The following is a 17,310-nucleotide window of genomic DNA, read 5'->3' as shown; positions in this document are numbered from 1 at the left end:
AGTATAACCCACGGTGAAATTGATTCGCATCTGGAGTCCTCAGGTGAGCTGTGCTGCGCTACTACTGCCTTTGCTTTTAAGGATGCTGAAGCGAAGCGGGGCATTAAATTTGTACTCCATAAAATGTTATAAAATACAGTACAGATTTTGTTACTTTATCGAGGGAGGGGCGCCGCGCTGAGCACAGAGAGCTGAGATTGGGACCGGTGCTGGTCAAATTATGCACAAGCTGCTGAGAGATACATAAAAATAGTCAAATCATTAAATGGTGTTGACTTTTAAGTAGCTACTTCTTCCAAACGAAAAATGACACCAGAGTCTACGGAATTAGGTAGCTTAAGTTTATACTTGAAATAAAATTTATTTGCTCATGTAGATCAACAAAAAAGGAAATTTATGTCAGTGATGTCAGCTTGAAGCATTACAAGAGCTTTATTTAATAGCTAGCTAGCCTAGTGGCGATTTAACATTGTTTGACTATTTATATTGACAATGCAAACTCAATTGATTTTAAAGTTAAAGTATTGATGTCGGATTAAACTCGTTTAGATTTATGGCATTTCACTTCAGTAGAAAAGTCGGCATACTCTAAATACCCTGACTGTCGAAGCTCGAACAAATTGCCTTTGGAAAAAAAGGATTCTAATTGGATTCGTAATATATGTATGCTCAAATATGTCTGCTAGACTGGCGACCTTCGTTTTATATTTATATTTTCTCATATTTCAGCTACGTGTATTGTTTGTGCCCTATGTGAAGGTCGCGTGTGTGCCCACGCCCAATCACCGCGAGTCAGGTGCGAGATGAAGGAAAAACAACAACAAATGTCGCTCAAGTGTCGCACGATTAGGGCTCTCTCTGCGCCGTATGCATCGCTATCTAAATGTCGAGCTGTCAGCTACAGTTTCACTTTCAAATTCATGCAATGACAGGAACGAAAAATGTCCACAATGCCTGTCAAACAATCTGCCATCGAAATAACAAAGGTCACAGCAGAAACTTTCCAATTGATTGATCGGATAGGCTATGGCAGCTAGTAACCAGTTGCCAGACCGACCCTTGACTATTCAGCTCAGATTATCAAGGCTAATTAGCAGTGCGCAGCAGTGTTGCTCAGATTAGAGCAGAGAAATGCAGTAAAATTGCTTTGGCCAAGTTACAAGCTGTCCTCTGCCCAGCACTGACCTGCAGCAAAGTTTATGGAATAAAAAAAAATATATGTATATATATATATATATATAAATGAAAAAGATAATTAAGCTGGGCTAACGAAGTAAATAGAGCAAAAGGGAATTATGAAAGAACGTAGGAGAGAAAAACGCGCAGCATTAAGCAGGTATAAGTAACTAGGAGAAATTGGATAGCAAAGGATTCCAGTGAAGCTATGCTAAGAATTCCTATTACTGGCTAATTGCGCTGTGCCGGCCCGTCGCCATGCTTTGATTGCGAGAAGGTCCTTATTAATTGCAGGCAATCCTCTTGCATGCCAATTATTGCATTATCTTTTCGTTATTGCTGACTAAATGCCGCAATCGATTTTGAATGAACGACATGGAGTAATCGAATTGTCACTAGCAATCACAGCATGAAAATTGCGTGAAAGCTCGCAATTGAATTGAAAAGCGAATGAAAATGCGGCGGATCAAATTGGAATCAAATGGGTTGCATGGAAAACAATGCAACTTGTTAGCGCTATTAACGACAACAGCGGCAAATCGACTGTAACACTTACAAAAGCAACAACAGCAACAAAGCACACACATTCATCAAGACACACACTTAACGAATGCGGCAGTGACGCATACGAGTGGCACATGTTGCGTATACGCAATTTCTGGTTCGTCAGCCTTGGGTGGGTCCGAAAAAAAAAAGAAAAAGAAATACAAAACCAGTTGCAGCTGTGCAACGTGTTGATTAGAGCAACTTGCGTGTGCTAACAAATTGTAAGTCAATGCCATGGCCACACACACAACAAAACTTGCAAATGAATGGAGTGTCCAATGCATTGGAGACTAATCGATGTGTGTGTAATGCCGAGTTCAATACCTTTCACGTAAGCAGTTCTTGTGGGAATGCACAGCATATATTTTCTAGTTGCGACTCACTGGACCCCTCAGAAATTACATAAGTGAATGTGTCCTATGCCCTTCACAGTTTATTAAAAATTTAATTATGGTTGTGGTACAATAAATTTGTTATTAAAAAATCTACATTATAATAGTGTAAAAAACTTGTGAAATTTATTTAACCATTTTATGAACTGTCATTAGCTTAAATTTGCTAAAACATATTAGGCTGGCCAAATGTCATTTGATGTCTGGGAGCGGTCTGCATCTTAAATATGCCTAATTTATATCCCTGATTGGCATTCGGCAATCGCATTGTTGCAATTGTATTTTCATGTTCATTTATTTTGGTCAGCAGCAACAGCAACAACCTACAAAATGTTTGCACTCAGTGTCGGCAGTGGGCAATATTATTAACCATATCAATTGCCTAAGTGCAACACCTTTGCGCATGCGCAACCGGGCGATAGGCAAGAGCTTGGCCTGGTCAACTTATGCGGGCGGGTGGTCACTCATTTCAAATTGCAATCGCAGGCGCCGTTAACGTTAGTTGTTGGCTTAGTCGTTACCGTTGCTGTTGCCGTTACCGTTGCCATCGTAAAAGTGCAAAGTCACGGATGAACGAGTCGACAGCTGGCAGTTGGCTGACAGTTGGAGTTGCCGTTGGAGCCGGTGGAACTTTGCTTCAGCGATTCGTTTTAATTGATTTTGTTGTGTCTGGTCTGTTGGTCGATTGCAGCAGGAACGGCAACGCCTGCACCACCGGCAACCACAGCCACACAGCATGCACCAACCGACCTACAGCCGATGAGTTGCTAAACTAAATTTGCGCTTGGGCAACTAATTTAACTGAACATGTTGTGGAGACAGTGGAACTCAATCCATGCCCCGGTATGCAAAAGAGTTGCCAAACATTCGCGGCCAAATTCGGCGGCTCCTAATTGTCGACTTTTGCATCCAGTCACCCACCGCAAAGCCTGAGCCACCATGGCGATTATTCCACTTGGCACCCTCTCGCTTCATTGCCTGATTTTACAGCTCTGGTTTTTGTTATTTTCTGCTTGCTGTTGGTGTTATTGTAATTGCCATGGTTTGCACATTTTTTGGCTAATTTTCAAATGTGGCGGTGGCAGCGGCCCAATGGATTTTCATTTCCACTCGCTTGCCATAAACTTTTAGCGGCAAATGTTATTGGGCCACTCCGAGTTGTTGCTGTTGCTATTGCTTTTGATGGTGTTTATGCAATCAAAATTCTTGCTAGCCCCATGGCAAGAGTAACAACAGCAACAACAACAACAACAACAACTGCTACTACCAAGGCTCGAATGGCACTTGTGGGTGCAATTGTAATTATCCTAATTTATGTTGTATGCTGCTCGCTTTGTGGCAGCTCTTGATTGCACCGCCCAACAACAAGAAAAACAATCCGACCATGTCGGATTCTAATACTGTACAGATTTATTGTAAATTATCTAGCCACTTGACAATGATCGATAGTATAAGATTTATGCACAGGTATTAAAACGCTGACCATTTTTGGATCCGCAATGAGGCTACGGCAGCTCCAACTGTAGCGGCCCCACAAATCGGGACAGTGTTTAACTATGTGGCTGGCCAACGATTTTGGTTTGTATCTGCCACTAATCGAAATACTTTCCACCGGCTGGCATGGCTGTCTTTTGGTTTTCCAATAATTAGCCATTAAAATGGAGCGACGATTTGAAAAGCAACCGGGGAGTTGGGTGCATTAGTGGAATATCTGCAATGAAATCGAACAAAGCAAATTGAGTGTCAGTAATGCAGTAATCAAGCGAATAAACCAATACCCAGATAATTAATTGGCCATTATGTTTTATTTTGAAATAAATTACGTTTACATTACATTTTCCATTAGCAAAAATAACATTTAATTTATTTTTTGCAATGATTTCAAATATATAAATGCAGTATATCTTTTTATTAACTTTTTTTAGTATTTTACATGTTAATTTTAGTGTAATGCTTTTTACATAGCCAATATTTCAATATCAATCAAAGTCGAAGAACGTCAATTTAATTACACCTGCATACATATACTCGTTAAATAGTTCCATAAATATGCTTGCTTTAAACGGAACTGGAAACCATAAAAAACGGGAAAATATAAACGGCGCCTCCTACTGCTATTTGTTATTTGCAATGAAAACATTTACTCAGGGCAGCGCTTTAGAAAATGCTTCAAACCCAGTTAGAAGTCCTACACACACGCTTACAATAGAATGCTTAATAAATAAATTACCTAATCAAAATAAATATAATTCAAAAGCAAACAAGAACAAATAACAAATAAACAAATTAATGTGTTGAATAAATACGTTAAGAATCATTATCGCAATTGAATTGGGAGCGTGACGCGGGGCATGTCATGACGACATTCGCAAACAGCTTGAATGCCAGCAGGTGTAAATAATAATAAATAAAATAAAAACATTTTGAGCATAGCATATCAATGTTCTATGGACATATCAGGTGTGGTCCAGCCAATACAAATTGAAATGTTCTTGTCAAAGCCTGACAACAAATAAGCTCAATCACTCATGTAATCAATTAATCGAGTACATAAGCGCAGACAACGCCAATTCCAATGATTAATATCCACATTATGGTGCTTATGGTAATTAATACCACTCGAATGTCAAAATGCAATTTATTTGCACGCACTTTGGAGTCGAAAACCCGCGCTTAATTTGTTGTGAAAAGAATTTAATTAAGCTCACGATTCTCATATAACAATTGATTGTCATGAACTGCAAAAGGCTTATGCTCTGATTTAATCAGAGTTCGTGAGATCGCAGTGTCCATTAGTCTCTCTCGCATTCTCTGTATCTCTCTATCTCTCAACTTGTTATTGTTTTTATCTCTCTATTTCCATATCTCTCCCTCTCTCCTTATTGTCTCGATAGACCGATAGATTCTCATCTCTTTCTCTCTGCTTTGCTCTCTCTCTCTCTCTCTATTTCCTTAAATCTCTCACTATCGCTCTCTCTCTCTCCCTCTCTCTCTCTCTCTTCCAAACTCGCTCCCTCTCACACACATATGTACGTACAAGCTCGTTCATTCTTTTTTACTTTACTTAAACGATATGACAGTTAATTTCATACTGAAACACTCCCATAAATCATTCTGTAAATAATTAGTTAGCAAAAACAATTGTTTATTAAAGTCGTACACGTACTCGTACTGGTACTCGCCCTTGCTTTTGTTTTAATTGAAAAGCACTTTGCTGTCAGACTAAGCTTTGACTATTAAGTCAACTGATAACTGTTAAGAAACACTGATGATATGCTCACAGTCGAGTTCCCATCTGGCTTTCACTGTGAGTGCGCCCACAAAGCAGATGCGCCCGCTGCTTTAGACATATCAATTAGCGGCAATCTCGCGGCAATTAAAATTAGTAGCAGCAAAGCGCTGAGTGCTGGACATACTGGCAGCAGCTCTACCATTATTCCGCCATCAGAACGTCACATCAAGGGCCAGCAACATTTCGCCTTCAACGCTCATCATTGTCAGGCCGGTAAGGCATTCGTTACTTCGCTGCCAAGGCGTTAACAGGCAGATGCAGCAGCAGCAACATCGACAGCAAAAAATACTCGGTTCACGATACAATATTTAAACTGCATGAAGTGCGTGAAGTCAATAGCAACTGGAAAGCTGTTCAAGTTCAAGTGTGCCACAGTTTGAATGTAAGTGTTGTTCCTTAACTGTTATTCAGTCCATGTTCTCGGATCAGAGTTCAGTTCTTACAGTTAGAGCCGACACAACTTCGTTTTGACTAAATACGCAATAAGTGCTGAAAACAGGTTTTGTGCAAATAATTTTGCATCATTGTAAGTTGCATAGCTACAAACATGAACATCATTCCCAATCGGTCGTTAACGATAAGTAGCAAGAAATTTCATATCCGCATTGATCATATCGTGATATGCTAAAAAAAAAAAAAATCAAGTAAGACAGCTTTAGTCGAGACGGCTCGACTACAGGATCTCCTGAACCCTTCAGCGAGATTCCAATAACATTACACTTCTCCGCTAGCAGCGCAGTTGACACAGAGACTGCTTTTGTGCTGTTACATGGGCGACGTTATGTAAACATATTTGTTTTTTTTTTTTTTTTTTTAGAAGGGAAGGGTATTAAAAGCGAGCTGTTACATTTCTTTATTCATTACACAGACTCACATTGTATATTTCTATAAAAGGATTTCATATAATAATGTTTTACCTCGATATTATGAAAACGGATATAGTTATCGATTTCTTTAAACAAACATCTGCGCGCTTCATACAGCGACCTACAATTTCAAGTCTCGAGAACTTATAGTTACTGAAAATGACGAGCTCATACACAGATAGCCAAACAAAGAGTCGAACAGAGCTACATCGACTAAGCTGCCTATTAAGCAATTACACAAAATACGTTTACTTCATGCTGGTAAATAAATTTTCATAATAACCATTCAGATTACTTATTTGAATACAGGGTATAATTCAGGGAAGCTGCACATGCCAAACACTTTGACTAGTTTAGGGCAGATAAGAACAGACATCACATACGTCTTAGTTGTATTCCTATTAATTAATTTTCTGCCTGCTGTGACTGTTCGGCTCATCAGACTTGCTGACTGCCAATTATTGTAGGGGGAAGTATTGCGCTGATAAGAGAGCTCATTTGTGATTAAACGCGCAACTGAAAAGATTCTATAGTAGTTCGGTGTTCATTCATTCGACGCTCATTCACGCTCAAATTGAATAACTGATTCATGAATGGTTCGTTTACCTTTCGCACAACCTGACGTGAGATATTCTCCCAGTTCTATACAGTTTGTGTTCTTGAACTAGAGATCAAATGAGTCCGATGGTCAAACGCAATTAGAAGCCATAAGGTTGACAATTATATAAACTCTAGACCCGCAGACTGCAGCTGCACGCGCCAGCCGCAACAACAAATATGCTATGCAGTGCATGCCACGTATTTGCGTATGTGTTTGTGTGTGTATCTGCTTTTTAATTGACATGTTATCCAATCTCGGTCATAGTCGCTAATTAAAAGGTTTAAGGCTAAAATTAGCATACGAACCAACGGCAATTCAAGTGAACACCACTACAGATGCACCCTACAACACACGCATAAAAAGGCCGATCCACACATTTGCATGCAAGTACATCTCATTTTACATACACACACACAAAGACACACTCAAGCTAATTTGCGTGTTTGCTGTTCATGAAGCACAAATTCGTGCGGTACGAGATGGCGAAGTGGACCCCAACAACAAAAAAGTGTCCATAGGCTTGTACTCTGCGAATGCGAACGTGAATGTGCTGAATCTCTATGTATATGTGTGTGTGCGGATGGGTCCGAGGCAGCGTGGACTGTTTTGTTGAGCATGAGCTGCGTGTCGCCATATTAGATGGCATCGCATGCCAACAATTATCCGCATAATCTTGTAATACTAACCCAAACCCAAAATGATGTCGAAAGGCAATTTACTGACAAGTTTTCTTTCGCCTCGCAAGTAGCTTAAATTCACTTAACTAGTAACTTGCGTGTGTATAAATGAATGTATATATACGTGTGTGTGTGTGCAGCCAGTGATTATGTATATAAGCAGTAAATACTTTTGACATTTTAACAACCATGATGAATATTACGTATACGCACGGTAATAGAATTTCGCTTTGCCACGACTTTTTCCACTGAAATTCTAGAAGAGATTAATGTAAATTGGATTTTCTTTAAATTCAACGAAAAGTTAACTAATACAATTAAAATAAATACTTCAGCAGAACACTTTTTTTTTATTTTTTATTCAATATACGTTTACTTGAAGCATTCCTAAAAAAAGAAAATAAAAAGGGCACCAAGTCGCTGTTGGACTGATTAAACAGATTTATGGCGACAGTTTGTATGTATACACAAATTCTTTAACTACTCAACAATTGTCACTGTCTATATGCCGTACCCCGTAGGGTGTAGCGCAGCGAAGCACAAAGTTTAACCTGCTTTGGCTGTCTGTTGCGTCCAATTGTTTTGTGAAATTAAATTAAATTGATTGAATTTAGACCCAATTCAAAGCTGAACCCGGACGGAGGTCAGCACTGAGGTGCCACCATTCACAGATTGTATGAATGTATATGTACAAACTGTGAGTATGTGTGTGCTAGTGATAATGACACTAATTTTCAGTACGATATGTTTGTTGTTGCAACGGCTGCAGCTGCCTCTGGTAATGGCTATATTGTATTATGGATAGCACATGATGATTGTTGTTGTTGCTTGTGCAAAACTTGTTTGTTTAGCAGACATTAGCGCACATTAATACAACCGGAAGTAGTCGATTTGTAAGCACCCAAATAAGGTTAATGGGTCAAATGCTGGGACTATGGCAATGCGATCGACTCTGCTGCAGGTTAAAGCAATTGCAGAAGGTCAAAGACCCATTGATATCGGTAGAACATTAATGTTACTCCAAGCGATCAATATTTACTTGGGTTTACGGCCTGACAGACAAACTAAATGGAAGTAGCAGACCGCATAAACACACACACACACACACATACATAGAGTAGCTGAACAGTAAACACAGATCACAATTACGTCGCTACCTCTTCTATCTCTATCTCTTCTTCCGTCTCTCACGCCATCTCCTTTTCTTGTGTGCTATGCTGCTGAGGGGCTGATTTAAGCGCCGCGCTGTGGGCGTCGGCGTCGTCTCTGCCATCGTCGTCTTCATTCAATTGTTTGTCGCGCGCCGTGATTACGTCCAGCTTGACCGGCGCACTGGACAGCCCCAAATGGAGCTAGCAGTTTTAGTAGGCAATGCGCGCGCGACTGATGCGCCCGCACTCTATCTCGTTGCTGGCGGCTCTCGGCTATCAGATCGCGGTTCGCGTTGCTCGGTTCTCGGTTCTCGGTTTTCGATTCTCGATTCGCGGCTCTTTAGCTGGCGGCTTTTCATTCTTTCGCAATTGCGCCGCGAACAAAATTGCGTTTAATTAAAGTATAAAGGCCTGAGCTCACCATTCGGCACTATTCGTTGTCGTTTTCATATTGATTAAACATATTTGAAAACGTGCATTATGAGTCGCCACAGCCCCTTGAAGCTGACGCTGGTGCAGGTGCACGGTGCGCACCCACCGCCAAATCCGCGTGCCGCTCGTACCGAGCGTCGCGTCAAGTTGGGGCTAGGGGTTAATCAGCAAACAGGTCGCGTACAGTGGTGTCCCGGTCTAACCTGTTGCAAATTGCTCTTACTGATTCCAGTGGTGATGCTGCCATTGACATTGGTGCTGCTGCTGCTACTGCGGCTGGACGGAATGCTGCAAGCGCTGCAATTAAGCGAACAACGCGTACGCGAGCAACGCAAAGCTGCCATCCCGGTGCCCGGCTACCTGGAGGACTACGAGTCGCTGCTGCCGGAGGGCGAGACCTACAATGACCTAATCAATGATGAGTTTCTATTGCCGCACGCCAAGCGTACCCAGATAGAGTTGAACGCAGCAGAGAAAGCCAAACGCTGTCTGCCTTATCGCTATGCGAATGGCGAGACACTAGAGCTTGAGGATCGCAGCATTTTAATGAAAGATGCCCGCACATCTTTTCTACCCCATGGCTCTGTAATTGGCGCAATGCCCAGCGAGTGCTTCGAGAACGAAATGACAGACACCGAGAGGAACACTGTGGTCGACGATGAAGGCTCCGAGTTCGACACCAGCCGCAAGAAGAGCACACCCAAACGGTATCCGGATAAGAGACAGTACATGTCCCGGCGACGGCAGGCAGTGCGGGAGCGACGTGAAGCACAGCAGGAGCAGCATGTGGATAATTTGGAAGCGGAGTTGATTGAGAGCTCACTGCAGTCTTTTTGGAACGAGCAGGGCACTCGGGAGGATATACGTCAAGCCCAGTCGAAGACCATGCAGCGTTACATGAACAGACATGTGGATCCGTGCGTGGATTTTTACAAGTTTGCCTGCGGTAACTGGGAGAGGCTGCACCCCATACCTAAGGACAAGGCGGGCTTCGATACTTTTGAGATGTTGCGCGAGAGTCTGGATTTAGTGCTGCGTAATCTGCTTGAGAGGACTCCGCAGTCACCAAATTCAGAGATGCGTGTGCGGCAAAACGTATTCAAACTAAACGAGCAGGAGCCAGAAACGGATCAGGCATCCGAGCTTAAGGCTGAGCGACTGCGTCGGCACATTGTCCATCGGCGGCATTTGCTGAATCGTGTGCTGGTGCGCTATAAACGCTTTACCAATGCCACTAAGCGGAAGAGACTCTTTGAGCCAGTGCGCGAGAGGAACAGAGAGCAGGATACGCCGGCGTCATCTACGATACATATTAAGGACAAGGACAATGAGAAAGACAAGGACAAGTACAAGGAGGAAATGACACCGATGCAAGTGACTACCAAGGAGTTCCTAAAACCCAAACACGATGCTCAACTGAAGGCAAAGAATCTATACAAGTCATGCGTGAACAGCGAGCTGCTCAATCGTCGCGGCCTAGACCCGCTGCACTCGCTTATTCGGCAGCTAGGCGGCTGGCCAGTCCTTGACCCGGATTGGCGCAGCACCCACTTCAACTGGCAGCAACTAGCCGCCACTCTGCGTCGGTACAACAACGATATTCTTATCGTACAGTGGGTGGGCGCTGATATTAAGAACTCTGAGGAGAATATCATACAGTTCGATCAAACCGGGCTGGGTCTGCCCACACGCGAATACTTTCTGCAGCAGAGCAATGCCAAGTATTTGACTGCCTACCAGCGTTACATGTCCGAGGTGATGCACAAGCTGGGCGCCAGCAAAGCGGATGCAGTTCATACGGCCACCGAACTAATTGCCTTTGAGACAAGGCTGGCAGCGATTACAGCTCCAGCGGAGCAAAGACTCAATGTAACCAAGGTATATATCACAGTAAAGTTAATAAAACAAAATAAACGTTACAAATCTGTTCTCCATTATCAATAATACTATAACTTATCTATATATGTGCACAGCTCTACAAACGGATGACGCTACAGCAACTGAAGGCGACGGTGCCACAGATTGACTGGATTGTGTACTTGAGTACCCTTCAGGGACGCAACGTCAACGAGACGGAACAGGTGGTCATCTATGCGGTGGAGTACATGAAGCAGCTGGTGGCACTGCTTGCCGTTACGGAGCCCCGCACAGTGGCCAACTATATGATGTGGCGGTTTGTACGGCATCGCATCAACAATGTTGACGATCGCTTCGATGACATCAAACAGAGCTTCTACCATGCGCTCTTTGGACGCGAAGAGAGTCCGCAGCGGTGGAAGGTGTGCATAGCACAGGTGAACACGAATATGGGCATGGCCGTAGGCTCGATGTTTGTGAGTCGGTACTTCGATGACAACAGCAAGAGGGATACGATGCGCATGACCCACGAGCTGCAGCAGGCATTCCGGGACATACTGAAGACCACAGACTGGTTAGATCAGACGACTAAGCTGTTGGCCGAGGAGAAGGTGAATGCAATGTCCCTTAAGATTGGCTATCCGGACTTCATACTTAATGCCGAGGAGCTGAACGAGAAGTATGCTGGTATCGATATACATCCAGATAAATACTTTGAGAACACGCTCAATGTGCTGCTGCACACGGCCAAGATGGAGCAGGCCAAGCTACACGAGCGTGTCAACAAAACCAACTGGCAGACGGCGCCGGCTATTGTTAATGCCTACTATAGCCGCAACAAAAATCAGATCATGTTTCCCGCTGGCATACTGCAGCCGCCTTTCTATCATCGTTATTTTCCCAAATCTCTCAACTTTGGCGGCATCGGAGTGGTCATTGGGCATGAGTTGACCCACGGCTTCGACGATAAAGGCCGGCTCTTCGATAGCAATGGCAACATACACAAGTGGTGGACGGACTCGTCTATTCGCGGCTTCGACGACCGCGCCCGCTGTATCATTTCACAGTACGGCAATTATACGGTCGAGGAGGTGGGCATAGCTCTCAATGGCGAGAGCACGCAAGGTAGGCCACAAATCCAGTAATCCAATTAATTGCATGGCTCATCAGTCATCTGCCCCTCAGGCGAGAATATTGCGGACAATGGAGGACTGCGGCAAGCTTTTCACGCTTACATGCGTTGGTTAAATGAAAACCCCAACGAGGCCAAGGATGAGATGTTGCCGGGACTAAATATGACCGGACCACAGCTATTCTTCTTAAATTTCGGCCAGGTGTGGTGCGGCGCCATGCGACCGGAGGCGATACGCAACAAGCTAAACACAGCCATACATAGCCCTGGACGCTATCGTGTCATCGGCACCCTCTCCAACTCATACGACTTTGCACGCGAGTTCAACTGCGCGGCTGGCACGCCCATGAATCCCCAAAAGAAGTGCAGTGTCTGGTAGCCGAAGCCCATTGTTTCCTATAGCCTAAGAGTATTACGAACGATCCATTCCTAAACCAACCAGCACACGCCAGTTGGATCTAACTTTAATTGTAAGTATTATATCAATAAATAAAACCACTTAGCACTAGACATTCCAATGCTGACACATCACATTCAGAATCGCTCCACTTTCGGAGCCGCTTGATTGGGAGTTGCGCTTGATGTTCGCCAGCTTCCTCTCAACTGTCATTTATCCCATTGAAGATGGGCTTGTTGTGGTGCTGTCATCGACAACGTCGCACTTCAGTTGGGCCCGTTGCGCCACAATTTACATTCCCTTAATTAATGGTGATTTATGCCCACTAGTTGGATTGCTTTCAATGGCCTCCCTATGCGGCTGTTGCTCTCCTTCTTGTGGTGGTGAGCTTCTTCAATTGTCTTTCCAATTAGCAAGCCAACACATAAATTTTAGAAATTATTTAAGTACGAATTTATACTTTATTATTAATTATATATGTATGTATGTAATTAATATACAATTATATTTATAAATAATTAGAGTTTTCGCAATGTGTGAAACTCGATCTTAGTTTCGCTAGAGCAGGATATTTAAATGTGAACCTAATCGCAAGCTAAATCCTTTTACACTTTACAGAAGGCGCTAATTTTCGGATTTATCCCAAACCTGACTTGCCATTAAACTAAAACTACCAGGATATATATTCGCAAGTGTATTCAACCAAAGATATTTAAGCCGAAGTGTGCCAAAAAGAAAAAAAAATAAAGTATGATATACTTTATGATTTTATTTTATATATATATAGAAATATTATAGTATTTTGCTAACTATATTTTTAAATTGCAATAATTTAGTTGAAACTATTTATGTTTGTGATAATTCGAATAAAATATTAACAGTAGCAATATGTGCACAAACGAATCAAGAAATTTATTTTTTATCTATTATAATATATGTACATATATGGGGACTACGCAACACTGGCAACAGTTCCAAAACTTTGCAGCTTTCAAGCTTCATAGAAAACAAATATTTTGGAAAACTTTTGAGCATATTTTCTAATATATTCCTCTTCAGTTGTAGCAGTGTCTTCAGAGGGGACGGATCGCCGAGCAACTCACGTCTGAGTTGGTTGTCCAAAAATATATATAGACAACAAATATATATCAAAAATAGACACAGAACACTTACTTATTCAAAAGAAAATATTCAAAATTAACTAATAGAAATAGATTAAATGCATTTTTGGTTGGCTGTTCTGGTACTTCTGTGGTCACGTGCAGTCCATGGCTACGGCAGCAATCCCTATGCAGTTTCCAATAGACAGGCCATACGCATCGGTAAGCTAACAGAGAACTTACCAGACATTCCACTCAAACACTCTCGCATACTCATCGCTCTTTGACTCAATCAATCAACGGCGCGCAGGTCTAATTACTGACGATACCACGGATAGAATACGCCAAACTTTCGAGCATGCCATAGCCGTGGTTAACAGCGACCTGAGCGTCCCACTGGTGGGTGAAACAGAGCAAGTGGCTTATGGGAACTCTGTGCATGCTTTTGAGCAACTATGCAGACTAATGCAGGTGAGAAATGAGTAAACAAGAATTGCTGAATGTTAATGAAAATCGTTACTATGCTATAGAATGGGGTGGGCGCCGTATTTGGACCTGCTGCCAGGCATACTGCTGCCCATCTACTGAATGCCTGCGATGCCAAAGATGTGCCCTTCATATATCCGCACCTGTCATTGAGTCCACAAACCGATGGCTTTAACCTGTATCCGCATCCGGAGGACATTGCCCATGCTCTCTTCGACATCATCACTAAGTTCGGATGGTCCCGCTTCATTTTCTGCTACGAGTCCTGTATGACAAATGCCTTTTCTCTCGGAATATATCTGATAATTTATTATTGCTTACAGCGGAATACCTCACCATACTGGATCACCTAATGACATTGTATGGCACCAAAGGACCAGTCATCAAAGTGATGCGTTACGATCTCAATCTCAATGGCAACTACAAGGCGGTACTGCGACGCATCCGCAAATCGGAGGATAGTCGCATCGTGGTTGTGGGCTCAACGGAGGGCGTGGCCGAGCTGCTGCGTCAGGCACAGCAGGTGGGCATCATGAATGAGGATTACACATATTTGGTGGGGAATCTAGATCTGCACACCTATGAACTGGAGGAGTACAAATACAGTGAGGCAAATATAACTGGCATACGCATGTTTGACCCAGATAAGAAAGAGGTGCGTGACTTAGTCGAAACACTGCAACACGAGATAGGCGAAAGTGAGCCCATGAACAATGGTAAGATCTGAGTTTCTCCCATTCTCCCTTTCATACTTAATTCAATGATTGTAGGCTCTTCCACCATAACGTTGGCCATGGCTCTAACCTATGATGCAGTGCGCGTCATTGCCGAAACCACCAACTTTTTGCCCTACCAGCCGCAGCAGCTAAATTGCTCTGAGCATCATGATAATGTTCAGCCGGATGGCTCCACATTTAAGAACTATATGCGATCGGTAAAAATGCTTTTAAAAAATTATATATTTTGATATATTGATCGTTATATTGTACAGCTGGACATTTTGGACAAAACAATCACGGGACGCATATTTTTTCAAGGCAATATGCGTAAGAGATTCAGCTTCGATGTGATCGAGCTGCAGCCCGTGGGTCTGGTGAAGGTGGGCACCTGGGAGGAGGGGAAAGACTTTGAATTTAAGCGACCACCACCAATAATAGATCTTAATGAGAACGAGGAAAATACTTTGGTGAATAAAACCTTTAAAGTGCTTATTTCTGTCCCGGTAAGTTAAACCCTATATTCATATGGTCCCCCTGCTTAAAATTTTGCCATATACAGAACAAACCCTATGCTAGTCTGGTGGAGAGCATTAATACTCTGATTGGCAATGATCAGTATGAGGGCTATGGCATAGATCTAATTAAGGAGCTGGCTGATAAACTTGGCTTCAACTTTACCTTTCACAATGGTGGCAACGATTATGGCTCCTTCAATAAGAGCACAAACATGACAACAGGAATGCTCAAGGAAATCGTTGAGGGCGTAAATAGTATTCACTATGTGATTATGTGATTATAAATTAATCGACAATCTCTAACAGCATGCAGACTTGGCCATCACAGACTTGACTATCACTTCAGAAAGAGAGGAAGCCATCGACTTCTCCATACCATTTATGAACCTAGGTAAGCCAGATTGAAAATAATGCTTTAAAAATGATTTTAATTAATATTTAATTGGTGGTAAGGTATTGCCATTTTATATATAAAACCCCAAAAGGCGGAGCCCGAGATCTTTTCATTCATGGACCCATTTTCTAAGGAGGTTTGGCTGTACCTGGGCATAGCGTACTTAGGCGTGTCGCTGTGTCTGTTTGTGCTGGGCCGCCTCTCCCCTTCCGAATGGGATAATCCGTATCCCTGTATTGAAGAACCGGAAGAACTAGAGAATCAATTCACCATAAACAATTCACTGTGGTTCACTACAGGCGCATTGCTTCAGCAAGGCTCCGAAATCGCACCTAAGTATTACCATAAAATCTTACAAATAATTTGTATGAATTATTTTTCCATATCACAGAGCCCTGAGCACACGCACAATATCAGCTATTTGGTGGTTTTTTACGCTGATCATGGTATCCTCATACACTGCGAACTTAGCTGCGTTTCTGACCATAGAAAACCCGTCCAGTTCAATTAACAGCGTTGAAGATCTAGCAGAGAATAAAGACGATGTTCAATATGGTGCAAAGCGCACCGGCTCGACGAGAAATTTTTTCTTGGTAAGTAGTAAACGAGGAGGGTATCTGTAATCAATGCTTATTTGCCGTAATTCAGACGTCCGAAGACCCGATCTACATGAAAATGAATACCTACATGACCAATCATCCAGAGATGCTTACTGAAACCAATCAAGCGGGTGTCGATAAAGTCAAGGCGGGTACAAAATATGCTTTTCTCATGGAATCAACGTCTATAGAGTATAATACGGTGAGGGAATGTACTCTGAAAAAGATTGGCGAGGCGCTGGATGAGAAGGGTTATGGCATTGCAATGCCCAAGAGTGAGTACAGATTAGAATTCGATCTTAAACTAAAAGTAAACTAAAATAATCCTACCTAGACTGGCCCTATCGCGATAAATTCAACAATGCGCTACTCGAACTGCAGGAACAGGGCGTCTTGGCTAGGTTAAAGAACAAATGGTGGAATGAAATAGGCGCCGGTGTTTGCAGCGTAAGTTGTCAATGCTTGAGCACTCTTTCAAATAAGTATGATACATATTATCATTTATTACAGGACAAGAGCGACGACGAGGGCTCTTCTGCATTGGGCATGAAAAATTTAAGTGGCATTTACGCTGTGCTTATCGTTGGTTCATTGTTTTCCTTTATAATCTCCTTTTTCTACTGGTGTTTGTTTGTCTTCAAGAAAGCCAAGTTCTATGAGGTAAGTTAGATGCTTTTTAGGAAACTATCTCTACTTATTATTTACAGGTGCCCTTCTGCGATGCGCTTGCTGAGGAGTTTAAAATTGTTGTCAGTTTTGCGGAAAATGAACGAGCTTTGAAGAGCGCCCAGTCGGTCTATTCACGAAGTCGGAATTCCTCACAGTCCATAGACTCTCTGGAAACTGATTCGGAGAATAATCTACCCGATGAAGACTAAGATCAGACTAAAATTTTAATTAAAAGAATTCAAACTATATACTTAATTATTTTGTAAATTGTCTCACTTGATAATATCGTAATAATGATTAAATAAACTT

The 17,310-nt window shown here is 42.4% G+C and overlaps 2 protein-coding genes and 1 long non-coding RNA gene across 4 annotated transcripts; 2 read left to right on the top strand and 1 right to left on the bottom strand.

The window, feature by feature from the left end:
• Nucleotides 1-3,501: 3,501 nt before the first annotated feature.
• On the bottom strand, nucleotides 3,502-8,957 carry LOC116804455. Its single transcript, XR_004364421.2, has 2 exons — nucleotides 8,708-8,957; nucleotides 3,502-3,825 (listed from the first exon to the last, which is right to left on the bottom strand). It is a non-coding gene; the product is annotated as an uncharacterized LOC116804455 (long non-coding RNA).
• LOC6575064 (neprilysin-4) lies at nucleotides 5,397-13,422 on the top strand. 2 transcript variants are annotated; one of them, XM_044008129.1, is made up of 5 exons: nucleotides 5,397-5,788; nucleotides 9,366-11,011; nucleotides 11,107-12,115; nucleotides 12,176-12,592; nucleotides 13,138-13,422. In XM_044008129.1, exons 2-4 carry the CDS (start codon nucleotides 9,371-9,373, stop codon nucleotides 12,499-12,501), a joined length of 2,976 nt encoding a protein of 991 aa, XP_043864064.1. In that variant the 5' UTR covers nucleotides 5,397-5,788; nucleotides 9,366-9,370; the 3' UTR covers nucleotides 12,502-12,592; nucleotides 13,138-13,422. The 2 variants fall into 2 exon arrangements, with proteins under 2 accessions (XP_043864064.1, XP_043864063.1); XM_044008128.1 differs by lacking the exon at nucleotides 5,397-5,788 and having other exon boundaries at nucleotides 8,968-11,011.
• A 164-nt stretch (nucleotides 13,423-13,586) lies between these two features.
• Nucleotides 13,587-17,298, top strand: LOC6575063 (glutamate receptor ionotropic, kainate 2). Its single transcript, XM_002001047.4, has 14 exons — nucleotides 13,587-13,841; nucleotides 13,930-14,090; nucleotides 14,150-14,372; nucleotides 14,429-14,821; nucleotides 14,876-15,039; nucleotides 15,097-15,327; nucleotides 15,384-15,587; nucleotides 15,646-15,730; nucleotides 15,793-16,069; nucleotides 16,125-16,326; nucleotides 16,382-16,607; nucleotides 16,667-16,779; nucleotides 16,843-16,992; nucleotides 17,040-17,298. Exons 1-14 carry the CDS (start codon nucleotides 13,739-13,741, stop codon nucleotides 17,208-17,210), a joined length of 2,703 nt encoding a protein of 900 aa, XP_002001083.1. The 5' UTR covers nucleotides 13,587-13,738; the 3' UTR covers nucleotides 17,211-17,298.
• The last annotated feature ends 12 nt before the right edge of the window (nucleotides 17,299-17,310 follow it).

Source organism: Drosophila mojavensis, unplaced genomic scaffold, assembly GCF_018153725.1.
Source record: "Drosophila mojavensis isolate 15081-1352.22 unplaced genomic scaffold, ASM1815372v1 contig_231, whole genome shotgun sequence".
Lineage (NCBI taxonomy): Eukaryota > Metazoa > Arthropoda > Insecta > Diptera > Drosophilidae > Drosophila > Drosophila mojavensis.
Note: the sequence above shows the minus strand (reverse complement) of the source record. Positions and strands in the feature narration are given on the sequence as shown.

Coding starts and splice junctions, on each gene's coding strand:
- LOC6575063 (XM_002001047.4), top strand. CDS start 13,739: ATGCATTTTTGGTTGGCTGTTCTGGTACTTCTGTGGTCACGTGCAGTC. Junction 16,327..16,381: donor CGACGAGAAATTTTTTCTTG/GTAAGTAGTAAA, acceptor GCCGTAATTCAG/ACGTCCGAAGACCCGATCTA. Junction 16,608..16,666: donor TGGCATTGCAATGCCCAAGA/GTGAGTACAGAT, acceptor AATCCTACCTAG/ACTGGCCCTATCGCGATAAA.
- LOC6575064 (XM_044008128.1), top strand. CDS start 9,182: ATGAGTCGCCACAGCCCCTTGAAGCTGACGCTGGTGCAGGTGCACGGT. Junction 11,012..11,106: donor AAAGACTCAATGTAACCAAG/GTATATATCACA, acceptor ATATGTGCACAG/CTCTACAAACGGATGACGCT. Junction 12,116..12,175: donor CAATGGCGAGAGCACGCAAG/GTAGGCCACAAA, acceptor TCTGCCCCTCAG/GCGAGAATATTGCGGACAAT.